Raw genomic sequence first — 19,100 nt, forward strand, 5'->3', positions numbered from 1 at the left:
GGAAGCTTTGTGACACGGCAGTAATCCCTGCAGCAATCCCTGCAGCATCAGCATTGTTTACCATAAAGAGAAGATACAGTCGGAATAAATACACGAGAAGGCAAGCAATGCAAGTAAGTTTGGGCTACCCTCTCCTGCCCTGACAATGGCTCTCTGCCTGTGGCCTGCTCGTCTTTGTGTTGAAGGGAGATTTGTGAGCACAGGAACGGTGTCCCAGACACATCAGCATCAAGGAGACTTTTTCCTTGATGGAAAGGAAGTTTAAAGGAGACATGCTTCCTCCCCCTACGATCTAAAGCACCAAGACAGCCACCCCTGGGACACAGGTGGTCCTGGTGGTCCCTTCCTCGGCGGAAGCCAGAGGGCTGAGTGCATTTATCCCTCCTGCAGAGGCTCCGCCTCTAGGCAGCCAGAGACAGGCCAGGATGGAGGTGCTGAAGGAGAAAGTGGAGGAGGAGGAAGCAGCAGAGCGGGAGGAGGCGGCTGAGCGGGCGGAGAGGGGCGAGAAGATGATGCGGCCGCAGGAGGCGCGGAAGGAGGAAACCATCATGACTCAGGAGGTGCTCAGAGATCTGGAGAAGAAGCTGTCGGATGTTGAGATCGCCGTCCCGGAGAGGCCCTCGTGAGTGTTGGGGTGGGGGCTTCAGGCCCAGCAGCCCCGGCGAGGGTCAGGCAGGGCTGTGCACAGTAGGAGCTGGGCCGGATGAGGTGCCCGGGTGGGGAGGCAGGACCAGAGCGTGGAGGGAGGTCGTTAAGAGTGAGGGCTCTGCCTTCAGAGCACGTGGGCCAGGTCTCCACTCTGCTGTGTGACCCTGGGCAAGTCACTCAGCCTCTCTGTGCCTCAGTTCCTTCGTCTGTTTAAAAGGGCAGAGGCTAATAATGATACTTCCCTCCTAGGTAGCTGTGAGGATGGATGGCAGCTAAGGTGGACCGAGAGTTCCCTGAAGCCAGGCCTAGCCTCACGCAAACTAATTAATGCCACTCCTCTTACGGGAACAGGCTCGTTACCCAGGACACTATCGACATCTCCAAGCTGCCTCTTTCCTACCAAAGCAACACGCCCGGGGAAGAACACCTGCTGCAGGTGGCAGACAACTTCTCCCGCCAGTACAGCCACCTGTGCCCGGACCGCGTGCCCCTCTTCCTGTACCCGCTGAACGAGTGCGAAGTGCCCGTAAGGCCGGGTCGTGGCGAGCAGGGCGGGGGGTTGATGGCAGAGGGTGGAGGGAGGTGGGCCCACGCACAGCCCTGTCCTGGGCCAGAGCCTATAGGTAGGGAAGAACAAAGACATGAGACAAAATGACAAGACGGGCCCCAGGATCTGAGCACTGGACTCCTTCCTTCCAGCCCAGTGACCCAGGCACATCCCTGCGTCTCTCTGGGCCTCAGTTTCCGCATCTGAAGATGGAATGGCAGAGGATGAAACCCAAGACTGTACAATGGCAGTGCAAAGACTGGCTATTTTATTTGGCCCACATGGTGGTTTTTAACCTGGGTGTTAGCTGCCAGCGTTTGAGGCTCGGTGATTGTTATACAGAACCCACTTGCGTCTTTTCTTGCCCGGTGATCCCCGGCCCGCGTTCCCCAGGCCTGCGGCCGGCTGCGGGGCCTGGCCGGGGTCTGCCCCGTAGGTGGGGCCACTTGAGATCTGGCGCTGGTGGAGCCTTTTTCGAACCCCTGGGGAGACCCTCCCCAGGTGGCTGAGCAGCCCCTGAGGGGCTCTAGTAGTACAAGGTCCCCATACTGGGCGGCAGACCCAGCTCTGCTGCTGTGAACCTGAGCCAGTCAGCGCATGCCTGGAGACTCGGTTTCCTCCTTTGTTAATAGGACTTGTCTCGCAGGGTTGTTGGAGACCGGGGAGGCGATGCCAGGTCTGGTGGCACTCAGGGGGGCAGTGGTGATGATGGGGAGGCGCTGATTCATCACCGGCATCTGGGGACAGCACAGCTTATCCTGGATCTGGGCTGGAGGGGCTTTGAGGAATCCCTCTCTCTAGCTTCCAAGGCACCAGGGAGGAGCCAGAAGCCCAGAGAGGCCTAGGGAGTGCCCCTGACCCTACCCCGAGCTCTCTGGCTTCCTGGGAGTGCCATGCTCTCCAGCCAGGTGGGATACCCACCCGGGCCCTCGTGTTTCCCTGCAGAAGTTCGTGAGCACCACCATCCGGCCCACGCTGATGCCCTACCCCGAGCTCTACAACTGGGATGGCTGCGCCCAGTTTGTCGCTGACTTCCTCTCCATGGAGCCCCTGTCGGACCCTCTCAAGCCGGTGAGTGCCGCTCTGGGCTGCATCCTCGGCCCGTGAGGCCTAGGAGGGGGAGCCAGACAAATCTGGAGAAAAAAGCCCCGGCTGTGAGTCTGTTTGGGGGCGCGGGGGGGAACAGGCCCAGAGAGAGGCAGCCACTCACCTAAGGTCACATGCCAAGCCTGGGCATCTGGCTCCCACCTCTTTGCATCTTTTGCCCCTTTCTGCCTCTGGAGTCTTCCTTTCATGACTTCAGGAAGTGGGGAAGGGAAAGAGTGAGCTTCTGACCAGCTCAATCAGCTTCTCATTGAGAAAGGAGGGAGGGAGGGAGAAAGGGACAGGTCTACAGTGAAGGGTCAAGAAGGAAAGGCTGGGGGAGAAGGAGAGGGGAACTTTGGAATAAAATCATAGAATTGCCCATCACAGCACATCAGACCCCAGGCTTCTGCAACGCACGAGGTCTTTCCCACAGGAAGTCCACAGCCCCTGAAAATTATAGGCAAACATGGACGACTCTTTCTGGACATGGGGTCTGTGGTTTTCATCCCGTTCTTAGCAGGCTCCCCAAGCCGACAAAGGGGAGGACCCCCGTTGGGGCCCAGCCTGCGTGGGCACTAGCACCCCGCCCCAATGCGTGGGGAGGGCAGGCTCGGGGCAGCGGTCCCGTGGCACTGACCCGCCCGCCATGGCCAGCCCTCGCACCTGTACTCGCCGACCACGGTGCTCAAGTACCAGAAGGGCAACTGCTTCGACTTCAGCACGCTGCTCTGCTCCTTGCTCATTGGCGCTGGCTACGACGCCTACTGCGTCAACGGCTACGGCTCGCAGGACCTGTGCCTCATGGACCTGACTCAGGAGGTGTGCCCACTCACTGTGAAGCCAAAGAAGGTAGGCTGGGCTCGACCCCCGTCGCCCTTAAAGCAGGGTGTCCCTGCGGCCCCTCCCTCGCCCCCTCCCTTGCCACATGAACGCAGCTCCATCACCCACTGCGGATTTCATATTTCACACCACGAGTGATTTCTCTGACTGCAGTGTCTCAACGCACTCAGCCCAGGTCCCCATGCTGGCTGTCCCCCTCCCCGTGTCGCATCTCAGTTTCAGCTCCTGCATTCCCCACGAGGTACATTTTTGTGAGTGCCACAGGGCTTATACCTTCAGTCAAACTCTTCCAAATTTACCCGGCACATTTGATAAAAGTCCGTCCAGCCGTGTTCATCTAAGGAAGAAACAGATGCATGGACAGACATTTAGTTACGTCTTCTTTTCCCCCCTCCTGGGTAAAAAGGCCCCTTTTTAGCAGCAAAAAAGAAAAAAGAAAAAAAAAGTCACTCACCCTTCAGCAGGGGGTGGGTGTGTTTCTGTACCTGTTGACTGAGAGGCCATATTAACCAGAGGCTGCTGTGAACACGAGAACCTCTCTAAAGTGAATTTCATTTTAGGAGCCATAAAAGCATCTCTTTGTCTTTGGAAAGTAACCACACGACAGGCAGAAAATGCTTTTCATGAGCTGGGTAGATTCCAAAACTCGGTGATTGGGGTCCCACTCTTGTGGGTGGCCGCAGCTCCGGGCTCCCAGGCACCTGGGCATGCGGCATGGCCGCGGGCGCCTGCGCCACACTTGGGGGGGCCCAGGGGCCCAGGTGGGGCTCTGGCGGAGGGAGGCACCGCGTGAGAGCCGTGCTCTCTCAGGCCCACCTCCTCAAGGAAGACAGAGTCTCCTCTCATCGCTTTCGGCCTCAAAGGCCTCTGAGCTCACACTCAGGCCTCTCTTCTCAGCCAAGATTTTAATTATTAAAATAATACCTATGCTAATAAAGACAGAGAACTCTGCAGTGTATAAGCTGCTGTCATGTCCACTGTCTTGGTTGTTCCTCACAACGGCGCTGCGTGGTAGGCACTGTCACTTGATTTTACACATTCCCAGGGTCACACGGCTGGTGCATGGAGACCCAGGGACTGGGGCCTGCTCGGCTGACTCTCAACCGTGGACATTCGCTGCTCTCCCTCCTCAGTGCCACAAGCCCACTTCTGTAGCCTCTGTGGTGTTTTCTCCTGGATTTCTCTCTCTCTCTCACACACACACACACACACACACACACACACTCTTTCTCTCTTTCTCTCTTTCTTCTCCTTCCTTGCCCAGCAAACTGTTACTTTACATCAACATATGAAACCCTCCAGTTCCAACACCTGAAAAATCTGACTCCCAGCGACTGGCCCCACTCTCTGGACCCCATCCATCCGGGTCGGCATAGCCAGTCGGGGGTGGGCAGCGGGGGGGTGAAGGAGAGAAGACCACATCTAAGCACCAGCTCTGGTGGGCGCCCCCCACGGGCACCTTCCTGCCTTCACTTCCCCGAACAGGCCCGGGGGGGGGGGGGGAAGGTTCTTACCAGCGTCATTCCAGTTTTCAGATGAGCCCGAGGTTGGGGGAGGGGGAGGGCCTGCCCAAGGGGCCCGACAGCCTCGGGCTCCAGGAGCTCCCTCAATCCTCTGGCCTGAGGCGGGGAGGTGGGGGGTATTTGTGGCAGCTGATATTCTTTTCCCCTTGGGTGACAGATAGTCCAGGAGAAGGAAGCGGCTCCACCTAAGAAGTATGCCATCAGACCCCCCCGGGACCTGAGCAGCAAGTTTGAGCAGGAGCAGGAGAGGAAGAAGCAGGAACAGATCAAAGCTGAGGAGGAGAGGCAGCGGAGGGAGGAAGCGGAGCATCTCCAGGTGGGTCCCCGTCCTGAGCCCTCGACCCCCAGCTCAGCTCTCGAGGAGGGAGTTCCAGAAGCAGCACAGAGACACAGTCATGGAAGAAATGTGTTGATGGACCCCGAGGTCCAAATCCTCTCCTCTGCCTTTCAACCATCCCCACCCCCGACCCCCACCCCGCCTAGCCAGGTGGGAACCTCCCACTGGCGGTCAGCGAGCTTCTGGTGACAGATTTCTCACATCAGCGCTCTGCTGCCTGGGGCATTTCATGTGGGGCAGTTCTGGTGTCCTCCTAATTCCAGATTCTTTCACTAAAGACCTACCTACTTACACTCTCCTGTCCATCCTCCCAACCATCCTCCCAGCTCTTCTCCCAACACCCACCCTCCCAGCTCTCCATCCATCCTCCCACCCCTCTACCCATCCTTCTACCTCTCCATCCATCCATCCATCCATCCATCCATCCATCCTCTCACCCATCCACACTCCCCTCCATCCATTCATCCTCTCATCTTTCCATCCATCCATCCATCCACCATCCTCCCATCCACCTTCCCATCCAACCATCTACCCATCCATCTATCTATCCTCCCATCTCCCCCTCCATCCATCCACCCACCTCTCCTGCCCAGTCACATTCCCATCTTCCCTTTTACTCTCTTTTCCTCCCTCCCTTCTTTTCTTTTCTTCCATATGGTATTTACTAAGCATCTCCTCTGGTTCAGGCACTAAGGATACAACAATGAACATGACACAGTCATCCTTCTCCCAAGGGAAGCAGACAAAGAAGCCATATGGTGTCCCACTACCTTTTTTTGGATGAATTCTCACCCAGAGTTCACAAAATCCCAGCTACCTTAGAGCTCCAAAGGGCCCAGTTAATAAACCCCAGGTCGAGCTAGTCCCTCCTATTTTATTGATAAGAAAACGGGCTCAGAAGTGGGGTGATGTTCTCCAGATCACGCGGCCAGCCAGTGGTAGGTACAGTCTGGATCAGAACTCAGCTCTCCTGGCCATTCCCCAGCCCCAGGGAGCTGTTCAGGCCGCTGACTCCCCTCTTCCCACCCATGTGACCCTTGGTCACCCCCCTCCTCTGTGCAGGAGCTGGAGATTGCGAACACCGACCCCCTGCATGGCCTGCGGGTGCACTGCTGGGTGCTGGTGTTGTCGGGGATGCGCGAGGTGCCTGAGAGCTTTTTCATCGACCCGTTCACGGCCCGCAGCTACAGCCCCGAGGACAACCACTTCCTGGGCATCGAGAGCCTCTGGAACCACAAGAACTACTGGATCAACATGCAGGACTGCTGGAACTGCTGCAAGGTGCTGGGCAGGGGCTATTGGAGCGGGGACGGTGAGTGGCCCGGGGGAGAGCTGGCCACCAGGCCAGGAGGGCTTCAGCCTCCCCTATAGTCGGGTCTCCGCAGCCCACCCCTGTGCCCATGAAAAACACTCTGATGCGATTATTGTCTCTCTTTTGATTTGCATATCCTATAAGATGTGGATTGGTAGTGTGTATGAATGGCTTTTGGAAAATGTCATGAAATGCAACGTACGTGGCAGCAGAGTGCCACTCGCCCTCGTGTCAGCTCAATGGATTTCCATGAATTGGTATATAACAACTCAGAGCCCCTTATGCAAGTTAAAAATACACACGCACGTTTGAGGGAAGGTCATAACTGGACACAGGGCGACTTTCAGAGGGTGTGGGCGATGTTCTATTTCTTGATCTGGGCGCAGCAAACCAGGGCATGTCCAGTTTATGGAAGCTCATGGAGCTATGCACAAACCAGAAGAGAGACAGGCTCCAGGCTCCCAGGCCAGTGCTCTTTCATTTTTTTCCAAGTTCCTCCCTTTCCAACGGGGCCAGCTTCCCAAAGGCGCATCTGGGGCCCTTTAGTCCCTCTTCCAAAGCGGCCCTGCCCAAGGCACGGCTCTTGCCACTGTGGGAGACGGGCAGAGCTGATGCAGGTGTGTTCCAGTGCAAGTCACTTTGTGTGCAAATCTGGTGTCCCCAGATGGAGAAACGTCTGCCTTCATGTCAGGAGGAACAGCCCCACGCCCCCTTGGCCTCCCTTGGTCTCCGAGTCCAGGGTTGCTCAGCCCTCACCGACCTCACAGGGTGGTGGGAAATAACACTTAGTAGGTGCTCATGAGAGTCAGTCCCTGGCCATTGAATACATGTTAGCTATTGTCACCCTTATTTTATAGAAATAATGTCTCCCACACCCCACAGATGGGACAGAGCCGAGACGGCCCTCCCCCAGAGCCCAGGCTCAGAACTGCCGTGGCAGTCAGTGCCCTCGGAAGAATTATGGCCATCGAGAGGCTGCGACAGTCCTCCTTTGCCCCTTTTCCAGGCCAAAGAGCCTGTCTCCTGCCTCCCCTCACAGCACGCCTTAGACTAATGCCAGGCAAAGCAAATTTATGGCGGGGGTACCAGAAGCTGTGAGATGGAAGGGTGGCCTGGGCAGAAGTGAGGCCAGAGGAGCAGTACTGTGTCACCAAGTGAGGGCGCAGAGAAAGGGCTCATGACTCTGGCTGTCACTTTGACTGCCAGGTGAGCAGCGAAGTGGCTGCTTTGTTCCTTCATAGAAACTTGCAATGGCACTGAGGGCCCGGAGCGACGATGAGGCTCCACACAGAGACGGCACGACCCCCCACACTCACAGACATGGTAGCTGTCCATCCCGTTATGCTTCTCCTACAGAGATAGAAATTTAAGTAGCAAGGCCCCCAAGTACTGCTTACTACCTACAAAAGTGACCGAATGGAGGATGTGACTGAAAGCAATACCACATCCGTACAGTTTGGTTCCTCTCCACTAAGCCTGGACTGTCCACAGTCACCGCTACGTCCAGGAGCAGCGCTCTCTCCCTCCCTCCCCCACCGCCTCCTCTCCTCGCCCCCCCATCTCCCAGCTGAAGTGGAGAGACACGCAGGAGCCCCCCAGGACTCTGATGCGACAGTGAGGAGGCGGGTTAGGCTGGCTTCAGGACAGCTACATGTTGAATCCCCTTGTGGGTGGCTGTTCTTAAGGCTTTGCCCTCGCTCTGGGACACTGATTCTGGGGATGGCATGACACCCTGAGGAAGCAGACTGGGAGACGGGGTGCTCCCCGCCTGCTGGGATTTACCTGGCAGGCGAGCCTGGCTCAGGTGGGCTGGGCAGCAAGAGGCGGAGGAGCCATGCCAAGGAAGAGAAAACCCACCTGCCTCCTCTGCACAATTGCACATGTTGCTGCCTAGTTCCCTTCTCCCCGGTGTGAGGCGACCCTGTGATGGGGCCTTTTTTCAACCTGCTACCTCCCCCCGCCATAAAATCTCGCTGGTCTGCACTTGCTGTCATCACCACCTGGACGCCCCCCAAACAGTGCAGAACGACCCCACGTCCAGGCCTGTCTCAGGCCAGAGTTCCCAAGTCTTCCACAGAGTCCGACAGCGGGAAGTCTTCCTGGGGAGACCGAGCAAGAGAAAGGATGTTCCAGCCCCGCCACAGGGCCTCGGTTCCCCTGCTGAAACGAGGAGGGCGTGGACCTGGGCCCGGCTCAGACGCCAGCGCTCTGCCCGCCTGAGCCAGGCCCAGGCCCCCCTCCACTCTGGGGGCGGCCCTTTCCCCCCACCCTGTGGAGCCGCAGGAGAGTGTGGTGGCCGTGGGGTGCACTCAGCCAAGCCCCTTCCCCATCAGGACCTAATCTTTGATCTGGGAGACCCTGTGAAGTGGGAATACCTGCTTTTGGGAACCGATAAGCCTCCGCTGTTCGTGACTGAGGAAGAGGATGACAGCCTGAACGACAACGATGACATAGAAAATCTGGTCAGTCTCATCCTCCGGTGGGGCTGGGGGAGGAAGGGGAGGCTTCCCGCGCTGTGTTGCCTCTGGCTGGCCTGACAAATGTCCCCACTAGCAAGCATGTACATGGGAGAGGACAGTCCAGATGGACAGATTATAGATTCCTCAAAGCAGAAGGGCCTGGACTGTGTCCTCATTTTATAGGTGGGCGAGCTGAGGCCCAGACAGGTCCAACCACCTTCCCAGAGCCCCCACAGCGGGGTAGGGGAGGGCTGCGGCCTGCGTTCGGAACTCCTGGCCCACACACATCCACCCTGTTCAGAGAGGACGCCCCTTGGGGCAGGGTGCTAAAGCCCTCCCCACAGGCCCGGGGGACCCGGAGCCGGTCATCCCTCGCTTCCAGGTCTTCCTGCATAGCCACTCGGATCTCCTCCCAGCACTTCCAGGCCTTTCTTGTGCCTCCCCTTAGCCCTTCCAAAGGCCGTTAACCTGGGGCCTTCCCCAAGTCGGCAGCCTGACTTCTCTGATCTCCTGGCCCCCCAGGCAGGTCTGCAGGAAGCCCTGTGTGGGCAGGCCGGGGGCCCAGAGGCCGCAGGCATTGGCTGTGACACCCTGGGCAAACTTCCTCATCACCGGAAGCTTCTGCTTCACCATTTGTGTGCACAAAGGAGGAGTGGAGCTAACCATGGTCGTAGAACTAACAAGAGGTGTATTCATTTGCTAGAGTTGCCACAACAAGCACCGCAGGCTAGTGGGGCTTAGACAACAGACGTGTGTTTCCTCGCAGCTCTGAGGGCTGGAAGTCCAAGACCAAGGGGTCAGCAGGGCTTATCTCTTGGGGGCCTCTCTCCTTGGCCTGTAGACGGCTGCCTTCTCCCCGCGTGCTCACGCGGTCTTCCTCCCTGTGTCCAAGTCCTGATCTCCTCCCAGAAGGATCCCAGTCCTGTTGGAGTAGGGCCCGCCCTAACGACCCCATTTTAGCTGAATTACCTCTTTAAAGATCCTTCCTCCAAATATAGCCACATTCTGAGGCACTAGGGGTTAATTCATAGGAATTTTGGGGAGACGCAATTCAGCCCATAACAATAGGTAACACTCACATGGCCCTTACTAAGCGCCCGTACCTAGGTGCTCAGCCTGAATTAACTTATCTAAATCTTCACCACCACCAGGGGAGGTGGGCACTAGCATTATCATCCGTGATCATTTTCAGCCATGGTTATTATCATCCCATTTTACAGATAGAAAGACTTACACACAGAGGGGTAGAGTAACTCACTCAAAGCTACACAGCCAGCAAGTGACAGGGCTGGGATTTGACAGTGCAGCTCTGTAGTCTGGGATCTCAATGGCGACCCTGTTTTACCTGCTGGGACTGCTTGACGACAAAGTTGGTATTATGTGCTCGCTTGGAAATTGTAGTTAGCGTATTCCGTGTCCTTGGCGACTAGAGACAGTAAATCCCAGTGCACAGCCGGCCCCTGCTGGCCGCCCAGCAAGATGAGCAGGTGGCAGAGGTCCGAGCAGTAACCTTACCTTGGGTCACTCCAGGCCAGGTCAGAACTGCCTGGGACTTCTGGCCCCTGGGAGAGCTGACAAGCCACCCTGGTTTGGCCTTGGTTGGGGGCGGGGGGGGGGGGGTGGACAAGACAGAGGTTCTGCCTGTAACTTCTGACCAGTACCAGCCCGCCCCGCCCCCGTCTCTCCCAACAGGGCAAGGAAGACCAGGATAAGAGTTTCGACATGCCACACTCGTGGGTGGAGCACCTTGAGATCTCCCCAGAAGGCACGCGCACATCCCGCGCACTCCCCTCCCCAGGCCTCGGTCCCTGGGATGGTCTGCAGCAATGGCCGGGCAGGGACCGCCAGCAGAGGCTGCCCTGGCCCCTCATCGCCACCCCTCCTGCTTCCTGCGGCCCCCTCCTCGCTTTTCCTTCCTGCCACACACACCAGTCTGGCGAACAGGAAGGGGGGCTCGGTTAACTCAGGTGGGATGAGGGAGCGTGGGAGGTGAAGGAGGCTCCAGGACCAGGACACAGTCGCCCCTCTCCCTGGCCCCATCCTGCTAGGAGGAGGCCGGGCACAGTACCCAGGTGGCACAAGGGGCAGGAGAGGCAGGATCAGGGAGGGGCAGGCCAAGAGGGCAGGACAGGGGTGCTTGTGCCCCGTGCTGGCATCTGCTGGCTGCTGAGGGTCCCATCTGGGAGTGCCAGACCCACAGGTGGTATAGGCCACAGGCTATTCCAACAGAGTGGGAAGGGCCAGACAAGGTGTCATGAGGACCCAGGGGATGAGCACCCAGCTCAGCCCTGGGTGGGGGGCTGGGGGATGGGTGGGGAGAAGGGGCTTCCAGGAGAAGGGGTCATCTGAGCTAAGCTGTGAAGCATCAGAAGTCAGGTTAGGGCAGGAGCGGGGGCCTGGCCGCAAGTGGGTGGAATGCCAGCGTGCAGCTCAAACCTGAGAACTCTTCCGGGGCAAGAGCCACCGCTGGTGTCATTGTCCTCTGCCCCCCAGGAGTGGGCTTGGGGCCTTCAGGAGCTCAGCAGACAGCTCAGGGGGCGGTGGCCAGAGGAGTGGCTGAGCAGAGCTGGGCCTCCCTTCCCCTGGTCTGGGGCAGCCCCTCACCCCAGTCCCCTCTGTGTCTGCAGCGTTCGAGACTCGCTGCCCAAATGGGAAGAAGGTGATACAGTACAAGAGAGCCAAGCTGGAGAAGTGGGCCCCGTACCTCAACAGCAACGGCCTCGTGTGCAGCCTCAGCACCTATGAGGACTTGGAGTGTAAGGGGGCAGCCCGGGCTTGGGGAGCCGGTCTCCCAACATGCTGTGGGATGTTGGGCATGTCCCTCACGCTCCTTCGGTGCGAGTGTGGGTCCTGCTGGCCCCCGTGTGCTGGAAACGGTGGGACGGAGGTGGGGCGGCTGGCCCGGCTACAGCCAGCGCCCGCCTGCCCCACAGGCACCAAGGCTTTGGAGATAAAGGAGTGGTACCGGAATCGGGAAGACAGGCTCGAACTAAGGCACATAAATAAGGTCACAGGCCTGATCGTCGACTACTTCAAGCCGGGCCACCCCCAGGCTCTGCGTGGTGAGTGGACCCCACTGCTGGGCCAGCCAGGGGCCCCGGCGGCGCCTCACACTCTCCTTAGAGCAGCCTCCATGTGCCTGGTATGTGGTGGGAAGAACCCGTATCTGGGTATCGACAGGGTTCTTTGGGTGGCAAGCTACAGATGCTGCCCTGCTTCCCCAAGCAAACCAGGCGAAGGAGGTCAGGGGAGCTCAGAAAATCCAAGGAAACACGACAAGTTTCCAGGAAAGTGAAAACCAGGGCCAGCTGTGGATTCTATGGTTGGAATCAGGCACACAGTGGGGCCACATTTACAGAGGGGTCATGGTGCTGAGCAATAAAACCAACAAGTGCCTTGACAAGGGCATGGCAGAAGGTGGAGGGTTGGAAGCTGTGGACATGACCATGAGCCCTGGGCAGAGGGGAAAGCATAGGTCTTAGGAGAAAATCAGCAGCCGTAACCAAGAAGTCACAAAAGGAAACATAGGGTCAATATACGATCTTAAAAAAAAAAGGAAAAATCAAAAAAGGTCAACCTCACTTGATGGCTGAAATAAAAATAAATAAAACTGGATGACTAAGGGGCCATCGTACCACCCTCAGGTTATCAAAGATGAAAAAAATAGTCCTACAGGGAGTGAGCACATGCGCAAAGCGGCCGACAGTTGGCCCTGCCATTGCTGGCAAGACAGCAGATGGGCACAACTTTTCTGGAGGGCATTTGGGCAAAATAATCAATACCAGCCTTAAAATGTTTATGCCTTGTGACGGCAGTTCAAAGGCCAAGAATTTGTCCTGAGCAAATCATGGGCAAGAACTTTTTTTTTTAAATGTATGATATGCAGAGGTTCAGCATGGCATTGGTTTAAGTAAGAAAGAAGCTGGAAACGGCCGAACTCCCCAGCAGTGGGGGCTGGGCTTCAGACCTGAGGCACAGCCGTGAGCAGCCGCGGGGGAGCCTTCTCCCTGGGGCCTGCGTCGGGGCGGGGTTACCCAGCCGGTGGCCAGGACTCCCCGTGCTGACCAAGCTGCCTCCCCCACCTGCCTCCCCCACCCCCTGCCGCCCACCGCAGCGCACTCCTACATGTCCATGCTACCCGAGATGGACCGCGTCATGGAATTCTATGAAATGGCCCGTGTAGACGGCCTGACCAAGCGGGAGGAGACGCCCAGGACGATGACCGAACACTATCAAGGACGGCCTGACTTCCTCCTCTACCGCCATGTCAATTTTGGGCCCCGGGTCAAGAAGTTGAATCTGAACAGTGCAGAATCAAACCCGCGGCCCATAGTGGTGAGCATTCCCGGGGCCTGGGGACAGGGTGCTGGCCAGCCCTGGCAGGCCGGTCGCCCCAGGATGGGGGCAGACCGACTGCAACAGCATCTTTCCCAAGCGACCTTTCTCGTGGGTGCCCTCAGCCACCAGGCCAGGGAGGTATTATTTCCTTACTATTATAAAAAGGGTACATTCAGACAAACATTTAGAATATGTGGAAAAATATAACTATATGGAAAACATAAAATATAGAGAGAAAAAAGTGAAAAATATCTCAGAGTGTCATCGCTCAGATATGACGACATAATACTGTATAGGTTTGGTTTTGAGAGTCTTTTCTAACTTACCTGAAATGTGTACATGAAGATAAAATCCCTGTATTATGCACTTAACATTAAATTGTGCATTTTTTCCTCCATATCATTACAAATTATTTGACAAATGAGTTTAATGGTTGCATACCAAAAAAAAAAAAAAAAAGAAAAGAAAGAAAAAAGAAGGAAAGAAAGAAAAAGAAAAATAGCTCTTTCTAATATTAAGGTATATCTAGGGATAGAAGAGGCTGCCTGGAGAGGTAGTGAGCTCCCTGTTTCTGGAGGTGAGCAAGTGGAGTCTTGTGGAGGGAGCTAGAGAAGAAATTAGCACCACTCTGGGCAGGAGTGGCTTGGCACTGAGAACCACTGTCTGGCTACGAGATGCTGCTCCACACGAACCCCCAAATGACCCTAGACCCCAGTGTCCCTGAGAGTCCCTTGCTCCCGCCCTCGGGGGCCCGGAAGAGATTCTCCCCCACCCCCCCGCCCATCCTATGCGTGTTCTGCCTCCTTCCGCCCCCACCCAGAAAATCACGGAGAGGTTTGTCCGCAATCCCGCGAAACCTGCGGATGAGGACGTGGAGGAGCGAGTGTTCCTGATCTTGGAGGAGCGCATCCAGCTGCGCTACCACTGCCGTGAGGACCACATCACGACCTCGAAGCGTGAGTTCCTGCGGCGCAGTGAGGTGGACAGCAAGGGCAACAAGATCATCATGACGCCAGACATGTGTAGCAGCTTTGAGGTGGGCCTGGGGGCCGTGGTGGGCAGGGGCAGGCGGGTGGGTGAGGACAGGAACGGGGCCCTGCGTCGCGTCACATCAGCTGGGGAGGACGGAGACGGAAACTCTGAGTTGCCAGCCTGCAAGTTCGTCTCCCAGCCGGAGACCCTTCTCTTTGCAGCTCTTCTAAGAACCCTCCCCTTTCCACCAAGACAGCCAGCCCAGCAGGTGGGGGCTACTCTGCACTGTTCCTACTCCCAGAGCCCTGGGCAGAGCAGACCCCAGATTCCCACCCCAACACTGGAGCAGCCGATCCTCCCACTGCCACCAGGCTGGCTTTCCTAGTTCAAACCCTTGCTCTCTCGGCACAGTCTTTTACTTCTCTAGTTTCTCTTCTAGTATTATCTGTGTTTTTAGATGAGGAAACCGAGGCCCAGAGAGGGTAAGCAACTTGCGTAGGGTCACACAGCTGGAAAATGGCAGGGGGAGATTGGAACCCAAGTAGCCTGGCTCCAGAGTCTGTCCACACCCCCAGCTGCTGCTGCCTCTCTCTGTGGCTCTGGTTCCCGTTCCAGGTGGAGCCCACAGAGCACACCAAGAAGCTTCTCTACCAGTACGAGGCTATGATGCAGCTGAAGAAAGAGGAGAAGTTATCCAGACATCAGGCCTGGGAGTCGGAGCTGGAGGTGGGGTCCCACGGGAGAGCGGGCAGGTAGGAGGTGGCAGGAGTGGGGGGGCCTTAACCACGCCCTCCTCCACTTTCCAATTCAGGTGCTGGAGATCCTGAAGCTTCGAGAGGAAGAGGAGGAGGCGCACACGCTGACCATCTCCATCTACGACACGAAGCGCAATGAGAAGAACAAGGAGTCCCGGGAGGCCAGGGTGGGCCTCGCTCCCTGACCCAGGCCCTGGCCTCCGGCTGGGAGAGGATGATTAGGGATTCTGCCTGCAAGGCCTGTAGAGGGGAGGACATTATTGGCACCATTGTGGTCATCCTTGCTGCTGGGCTGACCGTTTCTACGTGTCACGGCCAAGAGCACGCAGGAGCCAGGCCAGGTCTCCCCCACCTCCAGGGACTGTGGCCGAGCCAAGGCCTCTACTTCGCGGGGAAAGAACAAAAGCAGTGTGCCCATCTCTACCTGCGGCGGCCCTCGAGGCTGAGACCTGGCCCCAGAAGCCGCCTCTGGCCACAGGCCCGAGTGCTCCATCCCCTGCAGCGCAGGTGTTCAGGTTACACCTCAGGTTGCAAGGCCCAGCTTGGTTTCGACACAAGCTTCTAAATCTCCCTCATCAACCACGTAGAGATTTCTAAAAATAGTTTGAGGTTGGAGAAGCAGGACAGGGCATCGGATGACTCGTTCTCAGACTCCCAGGGATGGGCATCAGCACCCACAATTGCTGGCATCCCTGGCCCATGTCTGCCAATGTAACCTAAGGCTCCAGGGTGAAAAAGAAAAAGGGAGAGAGTGACTGGCTGTTTTTGATTTAACGTCATTAATAACAACCACGTATTCCCATTTACCGAGCAAACATCTACTAAGCATTAGATGCTGAGGCTCAGGCAGAGACGTCAGTTCATGTAAGACAGGAGAACTGGCTGTTACTGAGAACCACTAGTACAAGAGAGAGCACAGAGCCCCCCTCTGAGACCTTAGTCCCAGAGGTACCGAGCACAGGGATCTGGATTTGAGGCCCAGTTTTGTGAGGTCACATGTTGATACAGAGCTGGCCAGGCGGTCTCTGCAGCCCCTGCTGGTCAGGGTGACCACCCCCCACCCCGCCTCTACAGGAGCGCATCATACATGAGGAGCATTTGCAGCAGGTGGAGGCCCAGCTGGACTACCTGGCCCCGTTCCTGGCGCAGCTGCCCCCAGGAGAGAAGCTGACCCGCTGGCAGGCCATGCGCCTCAGGGAGGAGTGCCTCAATGACTTCAAGCAGCGGCTCATTGACAAGGCCAACCTTATCCAGGCCCGTTTCGAGAAGGTACAGCCAGGGCCCAGGCAGAGGACCTTTGCATCCTCATCTTGAAAATGGGCCCACGGCTGTTTGCCTATCATGTCACGGACTTGTGAGGGACTGATTGTATGGAGTTTCCAAATGACCGAGTTGTCCTTCATTACTCTTGTTCATTGCATGGAAGAGTGGATGAAGGGATGGGATGGATGGGTGAGTAGTGGGTGAATGGATGGGTGGGGAACAAATAGGAGGACGGATGGAGGGATGGGTAAATGAACGAATGGATGGATGGGTGGTTGAACAGGTGGGTGGACGGATGCATGGGATGAGGGATAGTAGATGAATGACTGGGTGGATGGGTAGGTGGATGGGTGGTTGGATAAATGGATGGATGGACGGTGCATTGTTACAACTCCTAGTTCTTGATGCATTTGTTGGTTGGAAATACACCATGCAGTTCCCATGTATTATCTCATTTAATCCTCACGAACAGCTCCATGGTGGTGGTGTGGTGGTGGGTGTATACAATGACCTTCACTTGGAAGACAAAAAATTTGAAGCCCTGAAAATGTAATTTTTTCGGAGCCACATGGCTGTCTCAGTCTTGAACCCTGATCTGACCTCGTGGACATGATAGCCCTCTAAATACAACCCCAGTAGCTCCCTCTCAAGACATTTTTTGGCCATGCCTTTGTTCCTTTGGCTTCTGTGGGCGGGGGTAACGGAGTCAACCCTCATTGGCTGGCCGGTGACCAGGGGGTGCTGTCTACAGCCTGGGTGAGGATCAGCCCTCATCTAACCTCCTGCTCTCTCCTCCCCGTACCCGCAGGAGACCCAGGAGCTACAGAAGAAGCAACAGTGGTACCAGGAGAACCAGGTGACCCTGACGGCTGAGGACGAAGACTTGTACTTGAGTTACTGCTCTCAGGCCATGTTCCGCATCCGCATCCTGGAACAGCGGCTCAATCGGTGAGGGGGCGGGGAGCCCAAGGGAACCCACTAGGAGGCGGGAGCACCGGTTTTGTAACCCCTCACCACCTCTCACTCCCTCTGATTTCAGACACAAGGAGCTGGCCCCACTGAAGTACTTGGCTCTGGAGGAAAAGCTCTACAAAGACCCGCGCCTGGTGGAGCTTGTGAAAGTCTTTGTTTGATGCCCCTCTTGGGCCCTCGGCCTAAGCTCCCAGGGAAAGAAACCTCCCCCACAGCTCAGTCCCTGTGTTTCAGGAGCCTGACCTCACTGCCCCTCCACCCCTGCACCCCGTCTATTCCCGCTTCTCATGATTTTCCTGTAAATAAACATACTTCCATTTGCGATTTATACCTCGTTTCACAAGCTCCAGCACCAGCCTATCTCTCCTTCCCTTATCTGTAGCCTAGGATCCCCGCCACCCCCCGCCCCCGCAACCACCTTGACCACCTTCCTCATTGACTTCCTGTCCTTCTTCCCACTGCCATGATGAGCCTTTGCAGCACCTCTGCAGAGAGTCTCAAGAATTTTCTAGCCTAAACTGACAATAATACTGAGGTTGAGAAACCCTGCTCAGGCTCAGTGGAAATGAATCAAATATGACCACATGAAGGACATGATTGGACTTCTCAAAAATAGTATCAAAAGATTTCAGATACAAAAAAGTATGTACAAAAGAAATGATTCCACTTCTATAATGAATAACAACAAAACGGCAAAGTTAATTGATGGTCTTAGAAGTCAGGATAGTGGCCACTCTTAAGGATGAGGGTTAGTGAATGGCAGGGAGCAGCAAAGGGACTTCTGGGGTGTTGGTAATATTCTTGACCCGAGTATGTTCAGATCGTGAAAATTCATCCACCTTGTACACTTGCGGTATATGGGGTACATATATTATGTATACTTCAATATAAGCTGTTTCAAAATGGTGATCATGAATCTAATCAAGTTTTAACTTCCATTTAACAAGAAATTCAGCGCAAAGGAACAAAGTAAATGACACTGTAAAGAAAAAGTCAGACAAAATTACGTGAGACAATCTACAAGGTAAATGGCCCTATCTCTTCGAAAGATCAATGTCATTAAAAAAAAGGGGGCGGTAGGGGGGAACCCAAAATAGATTGAGCTGTAAAGAGCCAAGTATGCTGAATCTTGACTATTTCCTGGTTAGGAAACAAAGTAATTAAAAATCTTTTGGGGGATGATTATGAAAATCTGGACTGGAAAAGAATTGTTAGTTTTCTTAGGAGCGGTGGTACGCTGGTTTTGTATAACAAAGGCCTGACTTTTAAGAGTTACTTGCTCAGTAGCATTTAGTTAGTGCCAGGGTGAAATGTCTTGATTATCTGCAACTCTCAAATGGTTCGGGAAACACACAGGGATATAGTAATTACTACAGCAAAATGTTAGCAAAAGTTGAAAATCCGCATGGTAACTTTCTGGGCCATCGTATTATTAAAGTATTATACATCATTATAGCATTCTTTCAAGTGTCCTCTATGAAGTTTTCATATAAAAAGTTGAGAAATACAGCGTGGACACTTTTCATCAGATTTTATTCTGCTAATCTAGGCCTCTTTTGTTAGTGCCCATGTGCCTCTCCAGTCAGCTTCCCAAGTACAACGTGGTGAGTGGACCTTCTGCCCTCTAGCAAGACTGCAGAACACTGGAGAACAAGCCCACCCCATCCACGAATCACGAATGAAGCCTGCGTTTCTCCGATTCCTGGTCGGTGATCACCGTAAGGCAGTGGCCCACTCATCCATCCACCGAGACGTCGGCCGTGGGGTCGGGCCTCCCCAGCTCCAGGCCTGACTCGAATACTGTATCAGTCTCCGTTTCCCGCTAGGCTTCCTTTAGGAGATTCGAGCCGATGCTCCAGCCAAAAAAGAGGGTAAAGTCTTCAGACTACCCGCTGAACCGCTCTCAGGAAAAGGGAAGAAGCAGGAAACACGGCAAAACACTACATTCTCCTCCTCTCTTCGCCCCACTCCAAGATGGAACTTCCGCGGCTTCACTCTGCTCCCAACGTCCTCTTCCCATTGGCTACCTGGTACCAACATAAGGTTCA

General features: G+C 55.6%; 1 protein-coding gene across 1 annotated transcript; it reads left to right on the forward strand.

Annotated features, from left to right (window-relative positions):
* Positions 1–425: 425 nt before the first annotated feature.
* On the forward strand, positions 426–17,213 carry DRC7 (dynein regulatory complex subunit 7). The gene is made up of 17 exons (XM_054570265.1): positions 426–622; positions 1,000–1,174; positions 2,141–2,266; positions 2,936–3,130; positions 4,802–4,960; positions 6,044–6,262; positions 8,627–8,755; positions 10,445–10,517; positions 11,380–11,508; positions 11,686–11,814; positions 12,867–13,087; positions 13,911–14,126; positions 14,678–14,788; positions 14,874–14,984; positions 15,892–16,086; positions 16,889–17,028; positions 17,120–17,213. Exons 1-17 carry the CDS (start codon positions 426–428, stop codon positions 17,211–17,213), a joined length of 2,619 nt encoding a protein of 872 aa, XP_054426240.1.
* Positions 17,214–19,100: the final 1,887 nt, after the last annotated feature.

This window comes from Pteronotus mesoamericanus, unplaced genomic scaffold (genome assembly GCF_021234165.1).
Source record: "Pteronotus mesoamericanus isolate MK-2021 breed Mesoamerican mustached bat unplaced genomic scaffold, CSHL_Meso_final contig_202, whole genome shotgun sequence".
In the NCBI taxonomy this organism is placed as follows: Eukaryota; Metazoa; Chordata; class Mammalia; order Chiroptera; family Mormoopidae; genus Pteronotus; species Pteronotus mesoamericanus.

What these genes read in the sequence shown, in the direction of transcription:
- DRC7 (XM_054570265.1), top strand. Translation starts at nt 426, where the DNA reads ATGGAGGTGCTGAAGGAGAAAGTGGAGGAGGAGGAAGCAGCAGAGCGG. An exon ending in TCACTGTGAAGCCAAAGAAG is followed by an intron (nt 3,131 to 4,801) that starts GTAGGCTGGGCT and finishes CTTGGGTGACAG; the next exon opens with ATAGTCCAGGAGAAGGAAGC. An exon ending in CAAACCCGCGGCCCATAGTG is followed by an intron (nt 13,088 to 13,910) that starts GTGAGCATTCCC and finishes GCCCCCACCCAG; the next exon opens with AAAATCACGGAGAGGTTTGT.